At 38.4% G+C, this 26496-nt stretch overlaps 3 protein-coding genes across 4 annotated transcripts in view; 2 read left to right on the forward strand and 1 right to left on the reverse strand.

Annotated features, from left to right (window-relative positions):
* LOC107590250 (cohesin subunit SA-1-like) overlaps window positions 1-5750 on the reverse strand; it is a 23920-nt gene extending 18170 nt beyond the window's left edge. The window contains exon 1 of the mRNA XM_016278932.1: window positions 5586-5750. The gene's annotated coding sequence lies outside the window, so the exon portion shown is untranslated. The remainder of the gene's footprint in view (window positions 1-5585) is intronic.
* A 1763-nt stretch (window positions 5751-7513) lies between these two features.
* On the forward strand, window positions 7514-21636 carry LOC107590251 (la-related protein 4B-like). Of its 2 annotated transcripts, none has more exons than XM_016278933.1 (17): window positions 7514-7932; window positions 10301-10439; window positions 14850-14997; window positions 15093-15248; window positions 15417-15498; window positions 15980-16116; window positions 16249-16352; window positions 16437-16547; window positions 16657-16710; window positions 16841-17047; window positions 17132-17238; window positions 17654-17899; window positions 18047-18095; window positions 18590-18772; window positions 19129-19259; window positions 19926-20025; window positions 21151-21636. In XM_016278933.1, the coding sequence occupies exons 2-17, from the start codon at window positions 10353-10355 to the stop codon at window positions 21412-21414; spliced, it is 2166 nt and encodes a 721-aa protein (XP_016134419.1). In that variant the 5' UTR covers window positions 7514-7932; window positions 10301-10352; the 3' UTR covers window positions 21415-21636. The 2 variants fall into 2 exon arrangements, with proteins under 2 accessions (XP_016134419.1, XP_016134420.1); XM_016278934.1 differs by having other exon boundaries at window positions 18050-18095.
* Window positions 21637-25843: 4207 nt separating this feature from the next.
* The window catches only part of dip2ca (disco-interacting protein 2 homolog Ca), a 133823-nt gene continuing 133170 nt past the window's right edge, over window positions 25844-26496 (forward strand). Inside the window, exon 1 of the mRNA XM_016278939.1 lies at window positions 25844-26187. Coding sequence (XP_016134425.1) covers window positions 26109-26187 — 79 coding nt within the window. The 5' untranslated portion in view covers window positions 25844-26108. The remainder of the gene's footprint in view (window positions 26188-26496) is intronic.

A 26496-nucleotide genomic window follows, 5' to 3' on the forward strand; every position in this document is an offset into this window, starting at 1 on the left:
AGTCGCATTACTGAAGTGCAGTATAGACATGTAAACACCTTAATCACATTATTACCGTCGAGTAGGACTTTTCGCCACATTTTGCGACAGGATACACACATGGCAGTGTTCAACCGTTTGACGGCAAATAAAAGAGCTTCAACACTGCCATCGTCTGTATGCACGTTCAAATAATTAAATGCACTTGAAGCTTTCATAAAATTAAAAACGCAACACCCAAAACTGTACATGGCATCACCACGAAGACAAACTATATGTTTATACGTGAAATTCCAGAGGGACGTCGGATGTCGTCACGTGGGGGCGTAATGACGTGTGCCATTAATCGAACTATGTACTATAACATGTAAAACGGGAACATGAAAGGAATATTCAAAAAGCAACTCATGTAAACACCATAATCATAATATTGGCTTATTTAGAATAAGGTAAATAATTAGATTACTGATGTCCATGTAAACGTAGTCAGTGACAAGAAGCAATACGTTATGGCTCAGATTTCAACTACCCTCGCTGACTCTTAATTAAAATGACTGAGAAAATGTGAAAATAAAAGATATTTTTCTTTGAATGTATGTTCTCCTCAGAACAGGTCTGGATGCAAAGATATCAAATGGATACAAAATCGTTACACTTTACATCGGTTTTAAAGTTTAAATGTGTTCATTAGTGAATTAACATTTGTTTCTGAAGCTCAACATGTACATGATAACAATGTATATTTCATAGATTCAATCCCACTGCTAAAATGTATAGCATGAATGCACTTATAAGTAGCTTTGTATTAAAGTGTCTACCAAATTCATGAACGTAAACATTTCCTTATCATAACCACACAATAATCTTTATGCACCGTTCCCTCTTTCCTTAGTAATGATTTATTCTGGTGTCAAAACAAAAAGCCTTTTTAACACTGTATATCTCGTATACTGAGATCAAATCTTTATCTATACATCTTTCTAAGTGTATACGTGGGCTGGTTTAGAAGTGAAGGTTGTTTATTCAGATTAAATGAGAGTGGATTTATATCTCCCTTCATCTGTTCATCTCATAAACACTCGCGCTAAGGACAGACAGCAGTTTCTAATGATCTGTGAAACACTCAAAATAGCTTGACAATTGCCTTGAGAGGCTGTGAGAAAAGCAGCATTCGTTCTCGCTTTGTCTCGCAGACACTCATTCCCACCTCAGGCTTGAAAGAAACTCAATGTTTTATAGATCAAAATCTGTCTGAAGACATCAGCGTAATCAAGGTCTTTTCAAGTGAGTGGGCCGCGGCGAGAGGCATTACCAACACTGACTTTCTAAATAACGTAATTTCATCTGGCTTGTCAATGTGGAATTCAGCCTTTAGCTAGATGACATAAGATCTTGTAGATAAATTTAACATTGTTTAACCGCTAACACTCTTCCTACTAAAAATGCTCACGTAACACTGTTTTTAACACTGAAATGGCTTGAATTGCCAGGCCTACATACAATCAGTGCCCATAGAATCTGAACAGCTGTTACTCAAAGTTCTAAACATTTCCTGCCACTTGAATGGTTATTTATTACATATTTTGGACACTAATATGAGCAGTACACTTAGTTCTGTTTAACCATTTTTTACTACACTTAAATCCATTCAACAGATTTTACCCCAAATCTGTTTAGAAAATGTGGAAAAAGTAATGAACTAATTAGAATGTGATGGAAAATGATTAAATTTTGCAAACTACAGTGTTACATATTACAACTAAATATACAAAAAAAAGAGCGAGAAAATGGTGTATGTAAATGCAGTGTAATAAGTATGCTATAAGTAACTAAACTTTGTCAAAATTCTACAATTGGTGTTTTAAACTATGATCTTTTCTATATTAGAAAGCTTTGGCTTGACTAAGCTCAGATTCAGAGAAATTAGAGAATATCATGTCCAACTATTTATAAATCTTGTTTCAGGGTTAAAGTCAAAAATGAAAACTGTGTAATCTTTTACTCAGCCTCACATCATTCCAAACCTGCATGACGTTCTCAAAATATCTTCTTCTGTGTTCTACAGAAGAAAAAAGTTTTTGGAACAACATGAGAGTGAGTAAATGATGAATTAATTTTCTAAAAATTTCTGGTGAACTATTCCTTTAATGTGTTTTGCCTTTTTAGGGTATACAGTCAATTCTAAAGTGCACTGTAAATTCCTTATTATGCTAAAAAATATAGATAGTCAACGATATTTGCTTTATGTAAGATTGTACCGCAGAACTAAACTATTACATACAGGTTTATACTGTCAGCAAAGGTATTATTTAAACAAAAGAAAATGTAATAAGCATATAAACTTGTCATTAACATACATGTGCACAGTACTATTAAAGAAAAGACCCTTTCACACCTATGCATATACCATCAGCCCCGTCTGAAGGATTTCACAAACATTTAAAGCCCCTTCACATCACTATTCATAAAACTGCTTAGAAAAAAAATCTACATCCACTTCTGTAATTAAAACTATTAATTCATCCCACAGGTGAAGTGATTTTTCTTATCTCTTAAAACAACATTCATTGATCTTAGTAACACAGCCAATAAAATTCCAGGATAAGAACATATGACCGACAGTGAGGGTGTTTCCATGGCAACAACGGCCTCCTGGAATACATGTCACGCATTTAAATTGCTTGCCAAAAACACCCGCACTCAGGAGAGGGCATAATACTACAACAGAAAGGTGAAGTCACGCTAGTTTAATATTAATATGACTATCCGGGCATCATTTATTCCAATAAACATCTGTTTCAAGAAGGTTCACTTCTGAAAATATTGGTAAAATAACCATATAAAAACAACAAATGCATGTTTTTATCTTAGCATAACATGCATATATAGACACACACAGATACACAAACACTAAATAATGCAAAAAAGATGAATAACCAAAAGGAGAAAGGTGATATATTTGCTTGCATAATGCACTAAGGAGAGCTTTTCTCTCTGTATGTGGTTCTCCAGAGGGACAAAGCCAAGGACATCAATTGAAGCGGTCCTTAATAATATTTCACTCTATAAAGGTGAGAGATAATGAAATCAGCACATTTGAGCTGAGGCCCGCCAAGGAGTTGGTTTAAAACAAACTTCAAAGAAAAAGACTTTAAAGAAACTGAAAATCCTTCTTCTTCTTTTTTTTAATCTTACATTTAAGTTAGCTATAATGTATTTAAAGGTGGGATTTAGGCTTTGTTTTGAAGTCTATAATAAATTCTCCAGGGATGAACCCTGGTCTATTGAGAAATCAACCATTTTACACTTTACACAACGCCTCCCTTGCCTATGCCAAGACGTATAGATAGAATTACAAACCACAGCCTTTATTTGATGAATTTAAAAAGCCATCAGATTCCTGGCAACAGTACAAACAGAAACGCTTACACAGAATAAGACTAATGTACTTCTTGAGTAAATCCAATAATATCTTTACAAATATCACTCTAAACCTCTGAGATTGATTAGACTTTTACTTACTAAAACATTCAGCATTTAGAACAACAATTAAGTTATAAACATGTAACAGCTTTCCTGTTTTATCAAGAGTGTGCGAGGCATGTAGATGGACAACATATCGAACACTGAAGTGTACAAAGCCGTTTATACCAATGTGGGTTTCTTCAATCAGCACAGACCTCGTCTAAAACCCTCATCACAATAGTCTCAGATCAAAGTGATTTTTATGGTATTAGAAATTGTGAAGCTCTAACGTTACACTATTACTCATGTCTGCTATAACTTTATAAGAGTAAACAGAAAGTGTATGTCCAAACCAAATAGAGTTGATGATTAAGGATCGATTTCTTCCACTTTGACCAATACATTTCCAAATCCTTTTCAGTCAATGTCCGCATGAGGACTTTTAAAATGTTTCAAAAACAGACCGATTCGCAAATGCATAATTTAAACCAATTTGTGAATCAGGAATAAAATGATTTGAAAAGAACAATTTGGTCAAAATTTCGCAAATCTGCGGTTCTACTGTACCTAAGGGCAATTTCCAGAATATTAAACCTTTAAAATGTCATTCATTACATTAATTCCTATGATTTCTAGGCATGGAAAACCTTGCATTTCTTGATATTTGTCATATTTCCTTGATATTTCTATTTTATATTTTGTATGGAATATTGCATGTTAACCAAAGTAAGATATGGAACCTGTCCAAATAAACAATATTCAAATAATACAGCATTCAACCAAGTCAAACGATTTGATCTCTTCACTTAAACAGTACTTGATGCGCTGGCAAAATCTTCTCTCATTTTATAAATAAATAAACCACATTTCCTCAAAAAGCCTCAAGGTTTTGCACCATGGTTCAGTGCTGAATCAACACTCAGAAAGTGCACAAACAACATTTGGATATCGCCTGTTCAGTGCTTACTCAGTTCCAGGATGAGAATTTACAGACACCTGTCAACATCTCACCTCAAAAAGCAGTATAATCTAAAGCAAATGATGTGTGTCCAATACTGCACTGGAATACAAATAGAAAACGGATTGATGGGTCAACATGAGCTTTCAAATAAAGTCATATCGCATTCTTTGAGTCTGGATAGATGAACAGACCATCTGTGACAACTTGGTTAGCAAATAGATCATTAGTTAGATTATATTTGACAAAAATAGAATGAAGCAAGATGAATCATTACGTTTCCAATGGGTCAGTAAACATGTTATGTTGTTCAATAAGTTATACACAACCATAACATCAAATATTGCGCCTCCAAGTGTTTCATTGCTCGGTTTAGTGATCAAAAAACAGATTTAGTCCTTGAACTATGTAACTTAAGTACTGTCTGAACTCCTCTTCTACTCATAAAAAAACCCTTCACGAACTACCGGCTAAATTTGGACATCAATGTTTGTAAAGTTAATAAGAGAACACAACAAACGGATTACGAATGATTAAAAATACGTTAAGTAACACTACACAGATTTTTCCTCTCAGATGTTTCACGTTAGTAAACCGAGTTATGTACGTTTCGGACCAAAAAGTTGAGCTGTTTATCTTTTACTGACCCACATTACTTAACCAACACCAACCTCCATCCCTCAAGTCTGTAAATACGGCATATTATTCGTGACAACTCGGGGAATTGTTGAAAACTTAGTAGTAACTACACAATCCGGACGTAACATTTCAAACGAGAGCCTCAGAGAACAACAGCAGTCTCGCGCGCCCGACTGAGAGTCTGTCTGTCTGTCCGCGTGCGTGCGTGCGTGCGTGCATGGCGGCAGGAAGACATAAAAGTCACACTCGTCCCTGCAATTACACATCAAAACACATGCACCTCAGCTTATTAAGATAATATAGCCACGGGTGAATGGGAAGACAGTGCCACCAAGGATAGGGGGCATGCACACGCACACACACTGTCCTTCGAGGATTGATCCCATCCCCCCTGCGCACACACACACACACACATACATATATATATACAGACACACACCCTCTTGCATGTCCTCCATCTTTAATGCAAGCTCGATTTACGCAGTGAGCGCGCGCCCCACGGAAAGATTCAGACTCAATTGTCGCAAAACTCGTACAAACTCACCTCAACCGCTAAAAGGGGTCCTCCGGGACACGCGTCAGTAATAACTGGCGCGATTAATTCACCAAATAGTTTATGTTTTTATATTGTAAATTAGACCTGAAGCAGAACCGCGCCTTTCCTGAGAGAAGCAATCCTAAACTGCCATCTGGCGGCTTTTACCGCAACGAAATGGCGCGATGGGAGACTGATCTGAGGTCGCCTCCTGGTGGACAGAGGATCTTTTTACACAAAGCAAAAATAAAAGCCTTGTTTGGAAGAGATCAAGTTGACAGTGCTGAGGTTGCCTTTTGTATCACTCATAATCATATGTTACTACAGGTATTTTTCCAAGCACATCAACAAAAACTACAGTAGCGTTACGCCCCCCCCAGACTTTCATTCATTCATAAATTATAATAAGTTGTATTTTCTCCTTCTCTCTCTCTATATTTTTTAGATTATTGATGGTTTTTTTCTTTCATTGCAATGAAATGTATTGCACTGTAACACTTTTAGAAATTATTTTTAGTATGTATTTTTACATGCAAAAAAATACCAATTATATACAAATACAAAGAATTATTATATACAAAGTATTAAGACAAATTATAGTTGTATTAACAGGACAACATTTGTAATTAGCAATATTAGGTATTTTTTAAATGTAAACACATTTACATGTATTGTGCACAAAATGAGTTTTGCATCAGTGTTTTTCAGCTGATTGGTCTTGACCGAAAAAAAATCACAAAATAAAAAAACAAACAAACATGCATTTTGTCTATTGATGTCAAATGCTTTGAATAAATTGATTTAAATAAACAACTCCATATTAGCTAAGCATTAAACAACATTTGCCCCTGGCTGCAAATACATTATGGTGTCTGTAGAGCCACTAAACCCATACTAAACATAGATAAGCCTAGAATAGAATATTATGAAATAGCCTATGACATTCTATATATATATATATATACTTTGCATATTGCAATAATTTAAAATGTGCAAGAGTAGTGCAATGACACATGTTTTTATAACCTATCCACCATCCCAGTAATGTCTGACAGACTGAATACTGAATATATATATATATATCAATAAAATGTCATAGAACATAGAATAGAATATTATGAAATAACCTATGACAGCCTATTCTATGTTCTATGACATTCTATTGATATTTATATAGTAGGACCAAGTTACACCTGTGTTCAATCTGTCAGACATTACTGGGATGGTGGATAGGTTGTAAAAACATATGTCATTGCACTACTCTTGCACATTTTAAACTATTGCAATATGCAATAAGAAGGTTTGAGAACAACAGCACATTTATAAGAGATCAGAAGTCCTTTTTGGCCGTTATCAGTATCCGTAGTCTATCTCAACCAACCAAAACATCTCGCAGATGAAACGGAAGCACAGAATGTTTTAATACAGCTCAGACCATCCACTCACACACACAAGTCACACGCTGCTCAGGGAAGATCCTGATTGGTTACATTCCTTATCAACTGTAGTGCTCCCAGTGCTGCCATCTTTACGAAAACATTAACATCATTTAATAAATTTAAACACATCTACGTATATTATGCACCAACATAATTTACATCAGTGTAAATAAAGGATCTGTTGTGATGAGGTCATGGACAAGTAATAAAAATAAACAAAAAAATGCATTGAACCAGATGAGAACAACCTCTTTATGGCTTTTAATGTAAGGCACATTGTGCCATCATGCAATACCATAACTACCAAAAAGCTTTTAACTTTTAAATGTTATCCTCATTTATGGACGCCAGAGCACTCCCAATTCGTTGTCTTATGGCGCCCCCTATCGACAGCCTTCGTTGAACTGCAGCCAAACGCGAGTAGAACATACAGCCGTTGAGTTACTGAAAGGGCCGCAGTGGAGAGTGGGCGGGCTAGTCAATAAAGCGGCTCTGGGCGGGAGTTCGTGGTGCGCTTTTGGCCGAGAGAGTGAAGCTTAACTCCGGACACAAATACACTGGGAGGGAAGAGGCGAGTGGCTCCATTCCTTATCATAGCCCAGTTTAACTAGCACGTACGGTTATAGTAAGTCGCATTTCTCCCACTGAGACTCAAGCCGTTTTAAAGAATAACACGCATTCAATCTCGTGTTGTTACAATCTCGACAACAAACGTTAGCCAGTTACCTAAACATCAACAAACAGACCTTTAAAGTTGACTATCAGGCCTGATACCGAGGAGCTGGTGGTACTTGGAGGCTGTTGAAGGTTTTGTGGTGGTTTGAAAGTTTCCTGCAAGGATTTCTTTTCTAGTTTTGTTCGTGGAAGTCAGACGTTCGGGCCGCAAGCAGTCTCCCGTGCGCGGAGAGCAGAAACAGGTGAGTGGAAACTCAAACGCACGATTATTGCGCTAATCTAATCGCACATTTCATGCTTGTATAGTTTTAGACAATAAATTGATCCAAAAATGAATACCTGAAGTGTTTTTTCACCATTTGAATTTAGCAACTTGCGCTAAATGTACAGGCTAGCTGTATTCTCAATATCTGCCTGTCTTTAGCATGTAAGCTAACACAGACACTCTTATTGTTTTTCCGGTTAAATAAGCTGTTTGATGCATGTTTAACATTCTGTGTTTGGTAGTTGAAGATTTGAAGAATTTGAAAGTTTGTTTTTGGATGTGTTCGTGTGCAGTTAACTTTATAGAAAAGGATGGTTTGTCTGGTTCAGCTAGCAGCCGTCTGTTGTGTTTGTGGGTTTGGCCTGCAGTATTCATGTGCTTTGGCAGAGGGGTAGAGTTGATTTGACATCTTCAATACATATGTCATTTTTAACAATCATTTAGTTTGCATATGGTTCTTACATAAACAGCATTTAAATATAGGTATTTTAAATGGTTATGCATTGCGGTGCAGTCATGTTTACGTACTGTCATAATGTAAACATCCACCATGTGTCATTTGAAAGGACTGTCTTGAGTCAGCATTCGCATTTGACGGATGAAATGTATGTTTTTTTTTTAAATGTTAACACGATCAAGCAAATGTTAAATGTTATTATTCTTTTCCACTATGTGCTTAATTCAATTTTAAGTGCATTACATATTTTTGTTTATGCACATGGTACAGTGGTCTTATTTTGGATGTTTGTTTACTTAAATGTGACTATATAGTATTTTATAACAGTTGTTTTGATTGCAGTATAGTTGCTTTTTACTTAGATTCTGTTTAAATAACTATACAAGTATTTTAAGGGGTCATATGATGCGATTTCAAGTTTTCCTTTCTCTTTGGAGTGTTACAAGCTGTTCGTGAATAGATAAGATCCCTAAAGTTGCAAAGACTAAAGTCTCAAATCCAAAGAAATATTCTTTATAAAAGTTAAGAGTGGTCCATGCCCTCCTAAAACGCCGTTTAAACACGCCCCAACATGTCTACCTCACGATGTGGGAAGATTTGCATAACGCCGCCCAAATGTTCACGCAAAGAAAGAAGGCGTCACTTTATTGTTGCTGCCACCGCCGCCACCGCCATGTTGTGAAGACACCGTGTGTTTCGTTGTGAAAGCGAAAATACTTTGTTTGGCCTTCCAAAAGAGGACACGACTAGAAATCAGTGGTTAAGTTGTATTTACAACACTGTTCAAGAAGGGTTCAACCCAAATATTCAGATGTGTGCAGCGCATTTTAAGTACGTTTTCATATTTAAAGAATTTGCCACTGATGATTCAAACGCGAGTTTTGGGCAGTGTAGAGTAGCGCTTGTTGTTTGTCTTTTCTCCTCAAGAAACATTTCACTTTATTATCAAAGTTCAAAACATTTGTGCAGCTTAATGTTTTTGTGGAAATTGTGATAAATCTTTTCATGTTGAATAGAAAGTTCAAAACAACAGCATTTATTTGAAATCTTACTGTCAAATACTGAATAAAAGTATTCATTTATTTTACAAGTCCCCCAACCTTTTGAACAGTTTTGGAAGTGTAAATGGAATTGGTTGGTAATAACAATTTATACTCTTCCTTGGTGTATATGCATGAATAATAATTAATGAATATTGTGGACTCTTATAACATTTAATAATAATTAATAATTCATTACATTTTATATAGCGCTTTTCTAGGCACTCAAAGCGCTTTACATTGTCAGGGGGTATCTCCTCATCCACCACCAGTGTGCAGCATCCACCTGGATGATGCGACGGCAGCCATAGTGCGCCAGAACGCCCACCACACACCAGCTTATTGGTGGAGAGGAGACAGAGTGATGAAGCCAATTAGCAGATATGGGGATTGTTAGGAGGCCATGATGATCAGAGGCCAATGGGCAAATTTGGCCAGGATGCCGAGGTCACACCTCTACTCTTTTCGAAAGACATCCTGGGATTTTTAATGACCACAGAGAGTCAGGACCTCGGTTTAACGTCTCATCCGAAGGGCGGTGCTTGTTGACAGTATAGTGTCCCCGTCACAATACTGGGGCGTTAGGACCCACACAGACCACAGGGTGAGCACCCCCTGCTGGCCTCACTAACACCTCTTCCAGCAGCAACCTAGTTTTCCCAGGAGGTCTCCCATCCAGGTACTGACCAGGCTCAGCCCTGCTTGGCTTCAGTGGGAAACCAGGCTTGGGCTACAGGGTGATATGGCTGCCATTTCTTGTGATGCTCCACATTTATGTTGCCTTGTGAATTGATTTTGAACATTTATAATTTGTAATTGATTTATCTCCATTGTTTCGTCATCCACAGTTCCCTGGTGGTCTGGAGAGCTCTGCGTTCGGAGCTAGAACCTGGACATCTCATGACTTCAGACCAGGAAGGAAATACTATCGTGGAGCCACAGGTGCAGCAGTCACAGGAAGCAAAGGAGAAAGAGATAACCCTTTTGGTAAAGTATAACCTACATATTGCCGGTTAGTTTTTAGACATATGTTAAGTAATTGTGATTGGGGAATAAAAACCTACTAGCGAAACAACTGAGACACCCCGCCCAGCTTTGGGTGTTGTGAAAGGGCTTAACAGGCAGTTGTGTGAACCACCCTTGTGTTTTGAGATCATGCCAAGTTGCTGATCCCATTCATACAATGCAAGTACAGCGTCCATTGAAGCACCAATCATTGGAGAGACTTTGCATTTGAGTGATGGGCCCATGTGAGTCAGCTGTATAATTTTAAATGTGCTATTTTGGGTCTAGGGAGGGGGTAAGCAGCCATAGCGTGTGCCTCTTGTCTCTCTTTCCCTCTCTAAGGAGCTTGTGAGAGGAGCTAGTTTTTGTTCACCGGTTTGCATAGACGTCCTTTCACCAATTAAAATATGGGGTGTTGTTTCAGCAAAGAATTGAACCCTAACCTGGTTAGCGAGAGAACAAATCTTCTTCAGGCAGCCATTCCTGAGGGCTACACAGCGAAAGACTTCAGAGACTGCGCTTGGGCCGCCGCAGATCTGGCCGTCAAGAAGCCTTCTCAAAATGGGAACGTGAACGCTGATTTGGATACCAGTTGTAATGCTTCCTCCACAAACTTGTCAGCAGGTCTCAACCTCATTAAAGAGGGCATTAGCCGTGAACAGGAAGGAATAGCATTTTGGGACCCACCTGTCGGCGATCAACCTATCCACAAGGCTGCAGTCCAGAAAGGAAATGCCAGTGAAATGGGGCGAGACAATAGCCAAATTAAGGAAATGGAAACGTTGGATTCTGTGAAACAGAGAATAGCTGAAAATGCCATAATGAGAGCAAAATGGTTTTGTGATGGTCAACAGAATTCCACAGAATTAACTAGAGATGGCAAGAGGGAGAACACCACCCTCAGACGAAATGCCCTGGGCAATAGTCCGTTTGGTTTCTCCGTTATTGCAAAAGAGGAACAAGTTAAGACACCATGGGATGTACAATCAAAACCTGTGTCCACTCCAAAGCATGCCACCTCTCCATTCAGTAAACACTCTGAGAGCTCAATAAATCTGGATGACTCAGAAGAGGGAAATTCTGGACTGTTGATCACTGACCGTGGCTTTAAAAAAAAACAGAGTTACTACAGCATCTGCTTGATTGATTTAGAGGATCTCGGGGGCGAGTGTGGGCACCAGCCCATGACAGAAGCTGACACAGTCAGGTACGCAAGCGCACCAGCTGTCTCTGAAAAGGCTTTGTTTGATAATTCATTACTCCCGAAAGACCACACAATAACAGGTTCATGGCCTTCACATGAAATTACAGCAACACAACAAACAGAAAAAGGTCCCTCAGAGAGAACTCTAGGGTCTTCTACAAATCTACCTGTAAATTTAGCACTTCCAAATGAGGAACATGCCCTCCCAGATCTTCTAAAACCATTTCCTGTTCAAGAAAATGAAAAGCCTTTATCTGAAAATTACATTTCCATTTCCTGTACAGATACAGAGAACACACTTTCTCCTTCTACTGCTGTAGAGGATGCCATTGATCAACCCTCCCCAGATCTGCTGGCGCGAAATGGACAGATGTCTGTTTTGAAGTCAAGTACAGATACCGCATTGCCACAGGGGGAACCTGCTGACCTACTTAACAACCATGATCTTTATAGTAGCTCTGGTTACAAGGCTACAAATCTGGAGAATGGTTCTGAGCTCAACATGCATAACACCATTTTTGATGAATCTATGTTGAGACCACCTCAGCAAGATCTAAATGGTCTTCCGGACGAAGTAGATCTGGAAAATCAATGTAGAAATTATGATAATAGAGAGTCAATGAACCTAAACGCGGAGAAGAAACCCATTGTGTCAGATAATGTTGATTACTTAATTTCTTCTCTTAGCAACACAGCAGATAGATCTACAAACCTTAGTGTAGCTGCCGTGGAATCAGATCAATGTGTTTCCAAGAAAACCCCTACTGAGAAAGTTCACAAAAAAACGCCTCAAGCTCTTTCAGCTGTCAGCACATTTGCATTAGAAAAGTTAGTTGAAACAGAGGACCAAAGGTTTTCTTGTAAAGATGCCTCTGAAGACATTGAAAATGTAAGGTTTTGCTCTGAGACCCCACTGGCTTCTGATGAAGAAGACAACCTGTCAAAATCACCTTCCTGTTGTAGAGCTGAAATTGAACCAAGACAAATAGCAACGCAGGAGGAGGTCATTCTGAATGCTTGCCAGTGCAGTATATTGCAAAGTGAAGTGCAGACAAATGAATCTGATATCTTCAAGGTTGCTGGTGTGGCTCAGAGTTTGAGCAGTCCATCTCATGCAGAAGGTATTTGTTTAGATCTCACTTGTAATACTGAAGAAGACATGACTTTAAGCACTCACGTCTATACTTGCGGTGTTTTTCCCACTGACCAGACAGAGATTGTGTCAGAATCTTGTGACAATCCAAACGGGGAACAGAATGTAGAACTTAATGCAACGTTTGCAAATGCTGAACCATGTGACATGAGTCCATCTCGGCTTTCTACAAATGCTCTTGTGAACTTTGAGCATCTCCTGGAGGTCACTGGTAAATGTGAAGAAGCTGATTATCACAATGCAAGTTCTTTGAGTTCTTCTGTTGTTGATGACGTTCACGCAATCTCTGTACCTATACCCGGTTCTGATCGTCCTGTTGAGGAAAAACTCTTCCACATCAATGCCACCTCGTTTGTAAACGCATCACACAATGATATCTGTAATAAAGGACATCCAGAAAGCGTTGCAGCGAGTTATTTAATACAGGTGGGATTGGGAAGCGAATTGCCTGCAACAGCACAAGAGCAAGTCATGGACAATGAAATAGGAGAGACTTGTTTGCAACGTGATGAGAATACGCATATTGCCAGCAAATGCTTCAGTGAGGATGAACGGAAGGTACTGGCTGAGATTTGTTGGTGTGCTGATGATGGTGAAACCGAAATGTCAGAACTTGAACCGCAGGGAGTCATACCAACTTTAGAGCTGCTTAATTGCTTAAATGATGGGAATAACAATGACTGTTTGAAATCAGTTTGTTCTGCTAGCAGTGATGTACAAACACTGTCTCAACCACCATGCCAATCTGAAGTTTTGGAGACATTTGATTGCACTTTATTGTCAATAAACTGCATGAGGGAAAGTGCTTGCCAGTACCTGTACTCTTCTTCAGAACAGCCAGCCAATGACACTCAGAGATCTTCAGCTACATCCATTCAGGAGCACGGAGATCTTCAAGACATGGGGGAAATCAGAGGAGGTTTTTTTGACTGCAACATTCCTCTCGTGACTACTGCAAGACTATCACTTGAAACTGGAGAGGCGCAGACATGTGCCGTACAAGGCCATTGTAGTGATTATGTGTCCATTGAGAGCTCGACAGCTACCATACCTCATGTTTCCCAACTTATAACAAGCAGTCTTGGAGTTCTTGACTTTGATCAGTCTGATTTGAACGTCATTGTTGATGATATCAGTGATAAAGCTGCTTATGTAAATATAGCAATTCCGTTGCCAGTGGAGCCTGACCAGGTTGATATTTATGCCACCTTGCCATCTTACGAGATCTATTTCCTCAAAAAAGATCAATTCACAGTTTCGGTGCAGATGGAAAACCCTCAGGGCTCGGGTGAAATGGAGGGAGAGCAAGGCATGCTGAATATGGTGTCGGACCTTCTTGGGAAATCAGAGATGAGCGATGAGGTGCACTCTAGTCACTGCCTTCCGGTGTGGGCCAAAGAACCACATGTCCTGTTATCTGATAACGAAATAGAGGCATGTGCGTTGGTGTCAGCATGGGACAATGCTGCCTCTGAGGCTAGCCTTACTGTGCAAAATGATGAAAAGGATGCTGAATCTGACTCTGTTGCTCTCTCAGAGGATTTCCAAACCTCTATGGGTTTCATAGCATCCTACCCATATAACCTGTTAGCGACTGAAGGATCTTGTGTATGGGACTGGCAGAATGCTTGTAGTGAACTCGTAAGTACTTCTCTAGCCAGCTTTGAGCTTGGTTATTCAGTAGCTCTTGAAATTATTTGGACACTTTAGCCACAGTTAAAATTGTATGAATGTCATTGCATTAGATAACAAAAATATCAAGCCAAATTACATTTATTAAAATAAAAAATACAAATTATTTTATTTTTATTATTTTTCAGGTAAGGTTAAGTCATCACAAAGGTTATAAATAAAAACTTTTATGTAATGCAGTAAAATCTACTTTAAAGTGTGGCTTAAGTGGCCACTGTTTTTGTAACTATAATTTAGTGCCGTGACTGTAAAGGCATTGATTCAGCCCAAAGTTTAATATGCATTTTCTTCATTATCACACACCTAATTGATAACCCATGGTTTTTGCTTTTTGTTTTTAAAGGAATCCTCCAAGATCTCAGACCTTAATCCCAATGCAAAGGCATGGGCCAGTTACATGCCTAAACCGGAGGCCTCTGCTCCAACTTTCCCAGATTCTCAGCAGTCATGGGTAGAAGCGGCCAATGACCCTTCAAACTGCATCTCACGAGGTAAACCCTCCAAAAATTGTGCTTGTTAATTCAGCGTATACTGACCCTATCAGTCTGAGGAGGTTCTGATCATCTATTTGTTTTGTCCATGCTAGGTTATAACAACAGTGAAGGCAAAGGGAACTGGAATGAGGAACAGCAGGTATCTACATCTGTAGAGCTGCCCTTTGCAGCACAGCCAGAATCAGTGTACATGGGAAGCTCAGCCAGTGAGAAGGGCATTGTGTCAAACCAGGATACCAGTATGAAAGGTAATATCCTTTTGCTCTTTTGTTCATTGTTGTCAACCTACTTTGATTTCAGTTATTTACTGTTATGCAGGTTAACTATGGCACAAGATGCCACAATCAATTGTTAAGGATTAATTTCAACTATAGCATTCTTAAATAATCTATCATTTGATTTATTCTTTTGTGCAGGGGTGGATGATTCAGACTCCTCCAGACAGCTTGAAGACCTTCGGGAACAGTTGAAGGCATCACTGGAGTTCTGCCTCTCTAGGTAATTACTAGCATCTTCACAACTGATCACATTGAGCCAGCGTATTGATTGGTAACTGGTCCTGTTGGGTGCACTGGCCTGAAGTTCACAGCTTTTTAAAAAACATTGGACATATCCATTGAAACCTAACATATCCCAACATGGTACCTTAAATCAAGAACAGTGAATTTCTGACTGTTTTGTGTTAATATCTCATTGAGATGTTACAGACTTCACTACTGCAAATGTAAACTAAGAGCATTTAGCATTTGAGTATGTGGGGGATATGCTTTTCAAGAATCTGAAAAGGCTAGGACATATACTACACTTTTGATCAATTTAATGCATCCTTGCTGAATAAAATAATTAATTTAAAACTATTTAACTAAGCAAAATCACACTGACCCCAAACTTTTGAACTGTAGTGAACGTTCTTAAAAGCTTGAGGATTAGCTTGAGTCAGTGTAGGATTGATGGTGACCTGACTCTTATCCTTTTCTAGGGAGAATCTAGCCAATGACATGTACCTCATCTCACAAATGGACAGTGACCAGTATGTGCCAATAGTGACTTTGGCAAACCTTGATCAAATCAAGAAACTCACCACTGATGTGGATCTCATTGCAGACATCTTAAAAAGTGAGTCTAAAAATCATCACCTTTGCACTTTTATGGGTCGCAGTGTGGCTTTTTGTTTTAGACTCATCAAAATGGGTTTGGTTACACACAGCAGATGAGTCTGACATTAATGATACATTTCTGACTCACCAGAGCTGCCTCTTGTCCAAGTGGACAAATGTGGAGAGAAAGTGCGGCCCAATCAGAACCGCTGCATCGTAATTCTCAGAGAGGTTCCAGAGGCCACTCCTCTGGAGGTATGCATCATGCATCTCTCTTATTCAATAACATCTTTAATTCTCTTATTTTTGTGCTGTGACATTTGGCTTTCATTTTTACAGGAAGTTGAAGCGCTCTTTAAGTGCGATAACTTGCCCAAATTCATCAATTGTGAGTTTGCCTACAATGACAACTGGTTCATTACCTTTGAATCTGAGGCAGATGCTCAGCTGGTAAGAGTCTCCTTTATTGCCCCTGGTTTGATCGTCTCAGATTACCGCCTCAGGATTTTTAATAAACTCTCTTCCTGTTGCTAAACATTGGCACACATCACTCTTTCAGGCATATCAGTATCTCAGAGAAGAGGTGAAAACTTTTCAAGGGAAGCCAATAAAGGTAGAGTGCAATGCAGCATATGTGACATCACTGAAGGATGTTTTGTGCTATTTTTAAGGACTCGAGGCTTCTCCTTTTTTGCACTTTCAAATAAAGCTTTTTTTTTTGTCCATCTACCAATGTATTCTAGGCTAGAATAAAGGCCAAGGCCATTGCCGTCAACACTTTTGTGCCAAAGAATGGGTATCGGCCAGCGGATGTGTCCTCAAATGTCCAACAGCGCTACACCCCTTACTACATCCCACCGGTGTATGGAGCACAGCAACAGTTTCCTCTTTACAGACTGGTGACGCCTCAGGGCTGGTCTGCTACACAGAGCTACCTGGACCCGACTCTGGTAAGTGCCATGTGTTCTGTTTGGCTCTGAGGAATATCTGAATGGAGCCTGGAGAGGTACTAATCAAGTGTTGTCTACCAACAGGTTACTCCATTTTCCAGCCCTGCGTTCATTAACGGCTTTGCTGGTTCTCCGACATTTAAATCCGCAACATCTCCACTAACTGTCAGACAATATGTACCTCGAATCAGGTACTTTTGTTACAGTGAAAACCATTTGTTATGCATTTACACTACCGGCTAAAGAGAGAAATAAATTAATACTTTTTAGCAAGGATGAATTCAAATGATCAAGAGTGACAGTAAAGAATTTTATAATTTGACAAAAGATTTACATTTCAAATACATGTTGTTCTATTGAAAAAATCTTGAAAAAGTGTCATGGTTTTCACTAAAATATTAAGCAGAACAAATGATACATTTTTCAAAATTGATGATAATGTTTCTTGAGCATCAAATTAGCATATTGAAATATTTGTGAAGGATCATGTGACACTGAAGACTAGAGTAATGATGCTGAAAATTCAGCCTTGCATTACAGGAATAATTAATGTTTTAAAATGGTAAAATAGAAAACAGCTGTGTAACCATTCTTTCATCTGTACAGGAACCACAACAAAACACACATTCGACTCCCAACAGAACGTGGAACCACTCTGCTGGAAAACCCTGCTGCTTTCTCTACTTTCCCTTCGGAGAGAGTCCCCAATGGGACACGTCCTCCACAGGCTCATCACCTGGGTAGCCGACCTCGACTACCGAGCAGCCCAGGCTATCCGCGCCGGGACCAGGTTGGAAATGGACGAATGGAAGTGAACGGGGCCGATTACTCTCTGAACGCAGGCCGTGGAAGGTAATGCTGTACATCTGCACCAGCTGTTTATTAATTTCATACATATTGTTGTAATACCATATCCAAAAAGGGGGGAAAAAGCATGTAGAGCTCTGTTTCCGTAAGAAATGGTGGTAGCTTTTCCCATTTTGTTTGTTTGTTTTGAAGAAGGGGCGGCTATGGATACAGGAAAAGGAGAGATGACAACAAGTTTCCAGTATGTCATTTGCCTTCTTTCAGCTAACTGCATAGACAAGTGTTTTGTTTAGTTTTACTTTTGATGTGATAGAAAACTCTATATACTTCAAGTAAAATATAATATACAGTCAAGCCTGAAGGGCAGAATATACATTATCTTGCTTATTACATAGCAAGTAAAAAAATAAATGCACATTAAGTATTGATTTGAGTGAAAATGAATACTTGATACTTTGTCAAGAAAAAGAACCCAGATTGATACGCAAGACATAAAACTAGTACATCCATGTAAAAAAGAAAAATATCAGTTGCCTGGGTATTTGACCACAGAATGCTGAGATTGACCAATCAGGATAGAGTTTTCCTGTAGTGCTGTGTAATATTGAGGAGTTGCCAAAAATGCATTTGAAAGCATTTCTATCACAGCAGAAACGGAGTTAAAAATAAATGTGCCAATGCAGGCTCAATTTGTTGCATACATTTCAACTCTTTTTCTGCATGTGTGTTTAACAGAGAGCAGCAACACAGTCACCTCCTCCTGTTCAAGAGCGCAATCCGTCCCCCAGCTTTGAGCTGGGCCTGTCCAGCTTCCCTCCTCTACCTGGAGCCGCAGGAAATCTAAAGCCTGAAGTAAAAACTGAAAACAGCCTTGACAACCGACTGTCTGACGTTGTCACCGGAGCAGTTAAAGACAAGGTTGGCTTTCATTCAGTCTTTCCTTTTGTGCTTGTTAGAGTGCTGCAGCATTAAACTGTCTTTTAATATTCAGAATTTTAAAAAAGGAAGATGAAAAAGTTTAAGGCTTATATTATTTTAATTCTAGATAATTGACCAAATGCACTTGGTTTTTAAATATTAACTTGCACTGAGCATAGAATGCCATGTTCACAGCAGATCTTGCTGTCAGTCATAACCATGACAAGTCCTTGGGTGTTTTGAGTGGTTTAGAGTAAGTGTGTGTGTGTGTGTGAGTTCCTGCTGTCCAGCTGCTATGTTTGTTCATGCTGTCCTTGCCGTAGGAGTTTCACAGAGGCCTCTTTGTCTCTCCACAGCCTCTAAATAAGGATGTGGTCACCAGCCGTGTGATCTCGGGGACCCCCAAAGAATCTGTGCAGGCTGCTCCTGCTCCTGCTGCTCAGACCCCAGTGGACCACCAACACTCACCCTCTCCAGCCCTTATAAAGTGGGTTTTCTTATTCTGAGTAACTAATCAATACATGTGACAAATCTGTTTTCACTTAAAGGTGTTGGAAGTGATTTCAGATGTTAACTAAGTTCTGTGCCATTTCAACCATGTGTTCTTTTAAATAGTGTATTCTGAGAAGACAAAATAATTCACAGGCTTATGTGGATGTTACAGCATTTCTGATTGGCTCAAAGCATGAGAAAGGTCGCCTTACTATTTTTTATTTTTTTTTCTTCTGAAGTAATTTTACAGCTGTCACAGTGATGGGTGTGATTTCTCAGGATTCTGTTAGGTTGTGTGGATATTTTCATGTGTGGCATTCCAAAATAAATAGCTTTCAGCACTTTGGAAGGTGTTTTAAGATTTCATTGAGATAAACACCCAATTTTACTTGTCAACACTTACTCAATATTATTCAGCAATTTGGCAGTGGTGGTGTTTACTACTTTCATATAAGATGAGGTCTTTAATGTCTTAAAGGTACAGTAGCAAAAACGGCTTTAGTTCTGTGGGTCAGAGAGAATAGAAGAAAATCATGTAAAATGTAATATTATTTAGCCTAATATTATAAATGTACTTCTGGTGGAAAAAATTAAGTGCTGGAAAACTGTGGAAAATGGCGCTTTCTAATATATGGACTGCTTTTTTTTTGGTATTTTACAGCCTGACAACTGTAGAAAAACCTAAAGAGACACAGACACCTGCAGAGAAATGCTCAGAGACACAAGCTGCTAAAACCGCACCACTGAGCAATCCAATAACGGTAAGTGTCCAGGTAGCCTCACCATGTGGTTTGAATCAAACCTATTAGTAATTTATTGAATCCAAAATGGTAAAAAAAAAAAATAGACTTGTGCTGCTTGTTTTGAGTATATTTTATTTTTATAGCAGATAATATAATTATAATATATTATGTATAATTATATATGTTGTTGAGTCTAGGGAGACCAACTTAGTGTCACAATTGGTGGACACTGCTGAGCTGTTTTACCATGATTTAATTTTTATAGTAAAAACTTTCTGATTGTGGCTAGTGTAGTTTTTAGTGTGTATTCAATAGTTAACACTATTAAAAAAATTACTGTTTTGAAATGGGGAAAAAAAAAAAGCCACAATCAGTCTTTTTTTTTTTGTGTTAACTGTTGAATACCCAGTAAAAACTTCACTAGCTGTTTTACCATGATTTCATTTTTATTTTTAAAAGCTCTTATTGTGGCTAGTGTAGTTTTTACTGGGTATTCAATAGTTAACACTTAAAAAAAATGATGTTAAAAAACCTCACCTGGCTTGTGGATTGTACAGAAGCACATATATGGAACTGTTACGCTCTATTGCATCAGCTCTTCGGTACTTTGTAATTGGTTCAAACTCTTTAACAGCAGATGTATACTACAGTTCAAAAGTTTGAGTTCAATAATATTATTATTATTTAATGAAATAAATTAATACTTTTATTCAGCCAAGATGGATTAAATTGATCAAAGGTGACAGTAAAACGTATAATTTTTACATTTTCTTACATTTTCGTAAGAAAATGCTGTTCTTTTGAACTTTGTTCATCAAAAAATCCTGAAAAATGTATCATGTTGGAATAAATTATATTTTAAAATAGAAAACGGTTATTTTAAATTATATCAATATTTTACAATATTACTATTATTGCTGCATTTTTTTATTAAATAAATGCAGCCTTGCTGAGCATTAGAGACTTCTTTTGATAAAAGATCCTGTTCATCGTGTCCTTTAATGCATGCAGGCGGTTTAAAGCCCCTTGTCATGCTACATTTTGGTTACAAAGATTGACATTATGATTTACATTTGACAATGCAATGATGCACAATCAATAATCTAAATTGATTCATTTGATTAATTTATTATGTTTAACCAGGAGCCCCGCAAGCCGAGCTATGCAGAGATCTGTCAGAGGATAAGGGAGGCACCAACACAGCAGCCATCAGCAGATCCCCGGCCTCTCAGCTCCACCGCTGAAGACATCAAGACTTCTGACTCGGCAGAACGCAGATGCAGAGAATCTGCACCCGCACCTGCCAAATCTGCGGCGACAGCTTGTTCCAGAGAGACAGTGAAACCTCATCAGAGCACCGGAGAACGAGCAAGCGGCGGCACGACGGCTTCCTTCCCCCAATCCTGAGGGCCTTGGTTTTGTTTCCAGGCCCGAACAGGAACGCAAACTTTGTCAGGGCTGCTCAAAAAAACAACAAAAAAAGTCCCTCTTATCTCACAGTCCACTGTGAGCACACACACAGACAGACAGACAGCTTGTCACTGGAATCAGGGCCTACATACAAAAGCACTTGTGCATAAGGGTTCTCTGAATATTTTTGTTGTCTTTTGTCATTTTATTTTTCGATTACAAGACCTTCGTTAAAAAACCTCACCTGGCTTGTGGATTGTACAGAAGCACATATATGGAACTGTTGCGCTCTTCGGTACTTTGTAATTGGTTCAAACTCTTTAACAGCAGATGTATACTACAGTTCAAAAGTTTGAGTTCAATAATATTATTATTATTTAATGAAATAAATTAATACTTTTATTCAGCCAAGATGGATTAAATTGATCAAAGGTGACAGTAAAACGTATAATTTTTTCCCCCGAATTTCGAATAAATGCTGTTCTTTTGAACTTTGTTCATCAAAAAATCCTGAAAAATGTATCATGTTGGAATAAATTATATTTTAAAATAGAAAACAGTTATTTTAAATTATATCAATATTTTACAATATTACTATTATTGCTGCATTTTTTATTAAATAAATGCAGCCTTGCTGAGCATTAGAGACTTCTTTTGATAAAAGATCCTGTTCATCGTGTCCTTTAATGCATGCAGGTGGTTTAAAGCCCCTTGTCATGCTACATTTTGGTTACAAAGATTGACATTATGATTTACATTTGACAATGCAATGATGCATAATCAATAATCTAAATTGATTCATTTGATTAATTTATTATGTTTTACCAGGAGCCCCGCAAGCCGAGCTATGCAGAGATCTGTCAGAGGATAAGGGAGGCACCAACACAGCAGCCATCAGCAGATCCCCGGCCTCTCAGCTCCACCGCTGAAGACATCAAGACTTCTGACTCGGCAGAACGCAGATGCAGAGAATCGGCACCCGCACCTGCCAAATCTGCGGCGACAGCTTGTTCCAGAGAGACAGTGAAACCTCATCAGAGCACCGGAGAACGAGCAAGCGGCGGCACGACGGCTTCCTTCCCCCAATCCTGAGGGCCTTGGTTTTGTTTCCAGGCCCGAACAGGAACGCAAACTTTGTCAGGGCTGCTCAAAAAAACAACAAAAAAAGTCCCTCTTATCTCACAGTCCACTGTGAGCACACACACAGACAGACAGCTTGTCACTGGAATCAGGGCCTACATACAAAAACACTTGTGCATAAGGGTTCTCTGAATATTTTTGTTGTCTTTTGTCATTTTATTTTTCGATTACAAGACCTTTTGGTGTTTTCCAAGGAAAATGGGATTATTGAACCAGCATCAGTTGGAGATGGACTATTTAAAAACATTTGTCAGAGCTCACCTTTATTTTAGGGTTAAAACTTCAAGTAGTGCTGTTGGGAGGAAATAGTAATTTTTGGATAGTGCTGATCCTGAAACACGTTATTTTTGTGTGTTTTCTCTTTCCTTTTTTTTTTTTAATTGATATGTATATAATTTTGCTAACCTTGAGTGTCTTGACACGATTCTGAATCCCGACAGCCCCAGCCATTACAACTGCATGAGTGAGACTTTGGTGTAAATCTGTTTTGTTCCGTTTTTATGTTTGGATGTACCAGCACTGGAGTTACTTTTTCTTTTTTTTTTGGAGCTCTGAATGATTTTTTTTACATGCTAATCCTCTATCAAATTGTACTGATGTGATATTGTAGCAGGTGTATGTATACCTGTTCTTGTGTGCATGCTTTCTTTTATGTTGTTCTTCTTTTCTTTTTAACCTTTTAATGGCACACATTGGTTTCCTCTATCATTTCTTTTCTGTTTTTCCCTACTCGCCAATAGTTTGGGAAGAATCCGCTCTGATGCCTCTTAAATTTGATTCTGGAAGATCTTCACACTGCAAAGTCCTCAGGTTGCGAGGGTGAAGTATTCATGTGCCTAGTCTGCTGTGATCTAAATGATAGATGGCTATATTATTTGCTTCTTAGCTTCGTTTGCTATCCCAGTGTGGTGCTATGGTTCGTCACATGGTTACTTTGGTGCTTTTATCTATAGAAACGAAGGGAAAGACACTGACATGCACCAACGTCTATCGTATAACCTTCTCCGATTCGCTTTCATATCACCACAGCTATATGAGTGGGATTGTGTACATTTTAGATAGTGGTGTATACATCAAGAGCAAAAAGATCTGAGCCTTCAGCACACATGGACCAGCGCTGTTTTGTGGGGTTTCTCCTTTATGCAGACTTTGCGTTTCAGTGTCACTCTCGGTCATGCTGTTCATTAGTTAAGTTCATTGGTTCTCATTCGAGTTTGAAATAGTCTTGGGCTGAGCGAGACTGTGTGTGTTTTTTTTTATTTTTATGTCTTCCTGCAGTGTGGAGCACGTGCAGAATGATTTGAGATGTCGTCATGACATCTGTTGTTTATGTTCTCTTGTATCTTCCCTGTGAGTATTTTTTTCCCCCCCCTCGGTTAATCAAAAAAAATTTTTTTGTTGATTTTTCTGACTTTCTGAATGCAACTGATCATTTTTCCATCAATAAATGAAGCATACCATGGTTAAAGTAATGAAGGTTTCATTACATAAACCTTTAAGATGTTCAAAAAAAAAAAAGCAGCAAACTTAAAAAGAAACATCACATATAAATTAACAGTGTTTGAAAACTTGAATTTTATTTAAACTTGGAAAAAAAAAAGTCTCTGCCTTAACTTTTTAGATGACAGTTTGGAGTTTTTTTGTTGTTTTCTTTTTCAATTCCCAAAGTGTAGAAAAAAGGATGATGTGGTTGAGGTGTCACAAAGCCTTCGTCCGTACATTTGTGTAGCACAATACTTTTGGGATTGAGATGGGGTTCTCGTTTTGTTTTGTTCTCCTCTGTGTAAATGCTTGTAGTCTAAACTGTAGTACATGTATACACTCGTATGTGTGTGCTTTCTCTGTACAGATGTAAATAATTGGAAAATGTTAAAATGGTACCCTAAAATTGGTTATGAGAAAAAGTATGGAAAAAAAAAAAATAAATGTTAATGAGAAATTGTATGTTTGTTAAGTAGGCTTGGTTTGTTTCACTTGGGTCATGTTTTTATTCTCAATGTTTGCATAATCTTGTGGTCACCAGTATGACCACAAGGTGGCATAATATAAGCAGTAATACTTTATGGAGATCATCATTGTGTTTAAGGCTTCAAATCCAGTAGGCATATCAGCGCAAGAATAAAAGAGATCTTCAGGTCTTCGACTGTTCATTTAAGTACAGTCTGAACTCCTGACCATTTGAAGTATTAATGCAGAATTATCAGTATATACATACAATTCTATTACAAGTTATATTATCCGCAAAACAATTTGAGCCAAACATATTGAAAATGCATATGAATTTCTTAGTATTTGGTTTGTTCCCTTTTTGCTTTATTTGACAACAGCAATCAAGCTTCATAGTTTGTGTAAAACTTGATATTATCCAGCATCTTGTGCTTCAACTGAAGCAAGAACATCTGACCATCTTTGCAGAGTCACGTGATAAATGTCATAAATTTGTCTGATTGGTGACCTAAAAATAGTGTTGATTTCTTACATGTTTGTCTTCATTTGACATCATTTCACATTGTAAAATGGTTTCTAAAAATATTAAAAACTTTATTTCAAGATGTAGCTTAAAAAGATTCCAGATTTTCAATGTGATCTCAACCATTAGGACATTATTTCCTATATATCTGTTGAATACAGAACAATTATTGCTATATACACTACCGTTCAAAAGTTTGGGGTTGGTAAGATTTTTAAATATTATTTATAATATTTATTTCTTTTATTTTGAAGTCTCTAATGCTCTCGAAGACCGCATTTACTTGATCAAAAATACAGTGAAATATTAAATACTTTTTAATTACATTTTTCAAATGTAAAGTATTGTAGTAAATGTAAAAATACAACTCAAAATACCCGTTTTTATTTGAATAGATATAAAATGTAATTTATTCTTGCGATGACAAAGCTGAATTTTCAGCAGCCATTACTTAAGCCATAAGTCTTAGGAGTCACAAGATCCTTCAGAAATCATTCCAGGACGCTGATTTGGTGCTCAAGAAACATTATCTATGCTGAAAACAGTTATTTTTGTGAAGACACATTTTTTTAATGTACCGTCACTTTTGATCAATTTAAATCCAAACGGATTCATTTTATTTAGCATATTTTATACGTAATTTCATTTGCATTCACGTTTATTTATATAAATATGTATTACATAAATGTAACCTGAACAGGTATTTCTCATTGTGAAATGATTATTTATGGAAACATAAACAGAGTCGTTCTGTCGCCCCCTCGCGGCTGTAGAAATCACACTCGCCTTGCGTCACGAGAGAGGGAGAGGGGTTGGAGAGACACGCGCACACACATACTCACCGCACTGACAGTCCACATCTTACACTGCTGACTCTAACGGCGGAGCCCTTCAGATATGGCGGGGCTTCGTTGAGAGGGACAGAAAATCTCCGAACACTACCGGTCACCGAACAGTTTGTAATTGGACACGCGTCTCCCGCAGCCCTCCTTATGCACCGCTGCGACGCGGAGAAACGGCAGCAGCGCTGAAAGAGTCGAAAAAAGAGGACGAGAGTGATTTTTACCCCCTTGAACGGACAATGGCGGACCGCGATGCGCTGCCCCTTCCATTGGAATTGCGGGCCAGATTGGCTGAGCTGGAGCTGGAGTTATCCGAAGGTATGATTGACATTTTAAATGACTAATTTCTTTCGACAATACGGTTGTTGCGGAGGATACGTTAACGGCCCCTCCTCTCCTCCTCCTCCTCCTCTCACCACAAAACCCACCACCATACCAACACAACCAGCACCAGATGTTGGAGCCAATTATTATCCCCGCAGCAGCACTGAGGTTGTGTTCGTAAAGGCGTTCGTTTGCTTGCTGTAACTCCCGCCTCATTTTCTTTGTTACAATGTATCTATTTGACCTTGAGGAAACCATTCAAAGACTTGAGAATTATATTTTTTTCCGTTAGGATTTTAAAAA

Source organism: Sinocyclocheilus grahami, unplaced genomic scaffold, assembly GCF_001515645.1.
Source record: "Sinocyclocheilus grahami isolate Dianchi unplaced genomic scaffold, SAMN03320097.WGS_v1.1 scaffold126.1, whole genome shotgun sequence".
NCBI lineage: Eukaryota > Metazoa > Chordata > Actinopteri > Cypriniformes > Cyprinidae > Sinocyclocheilus > Sinocyclocheilus grahami.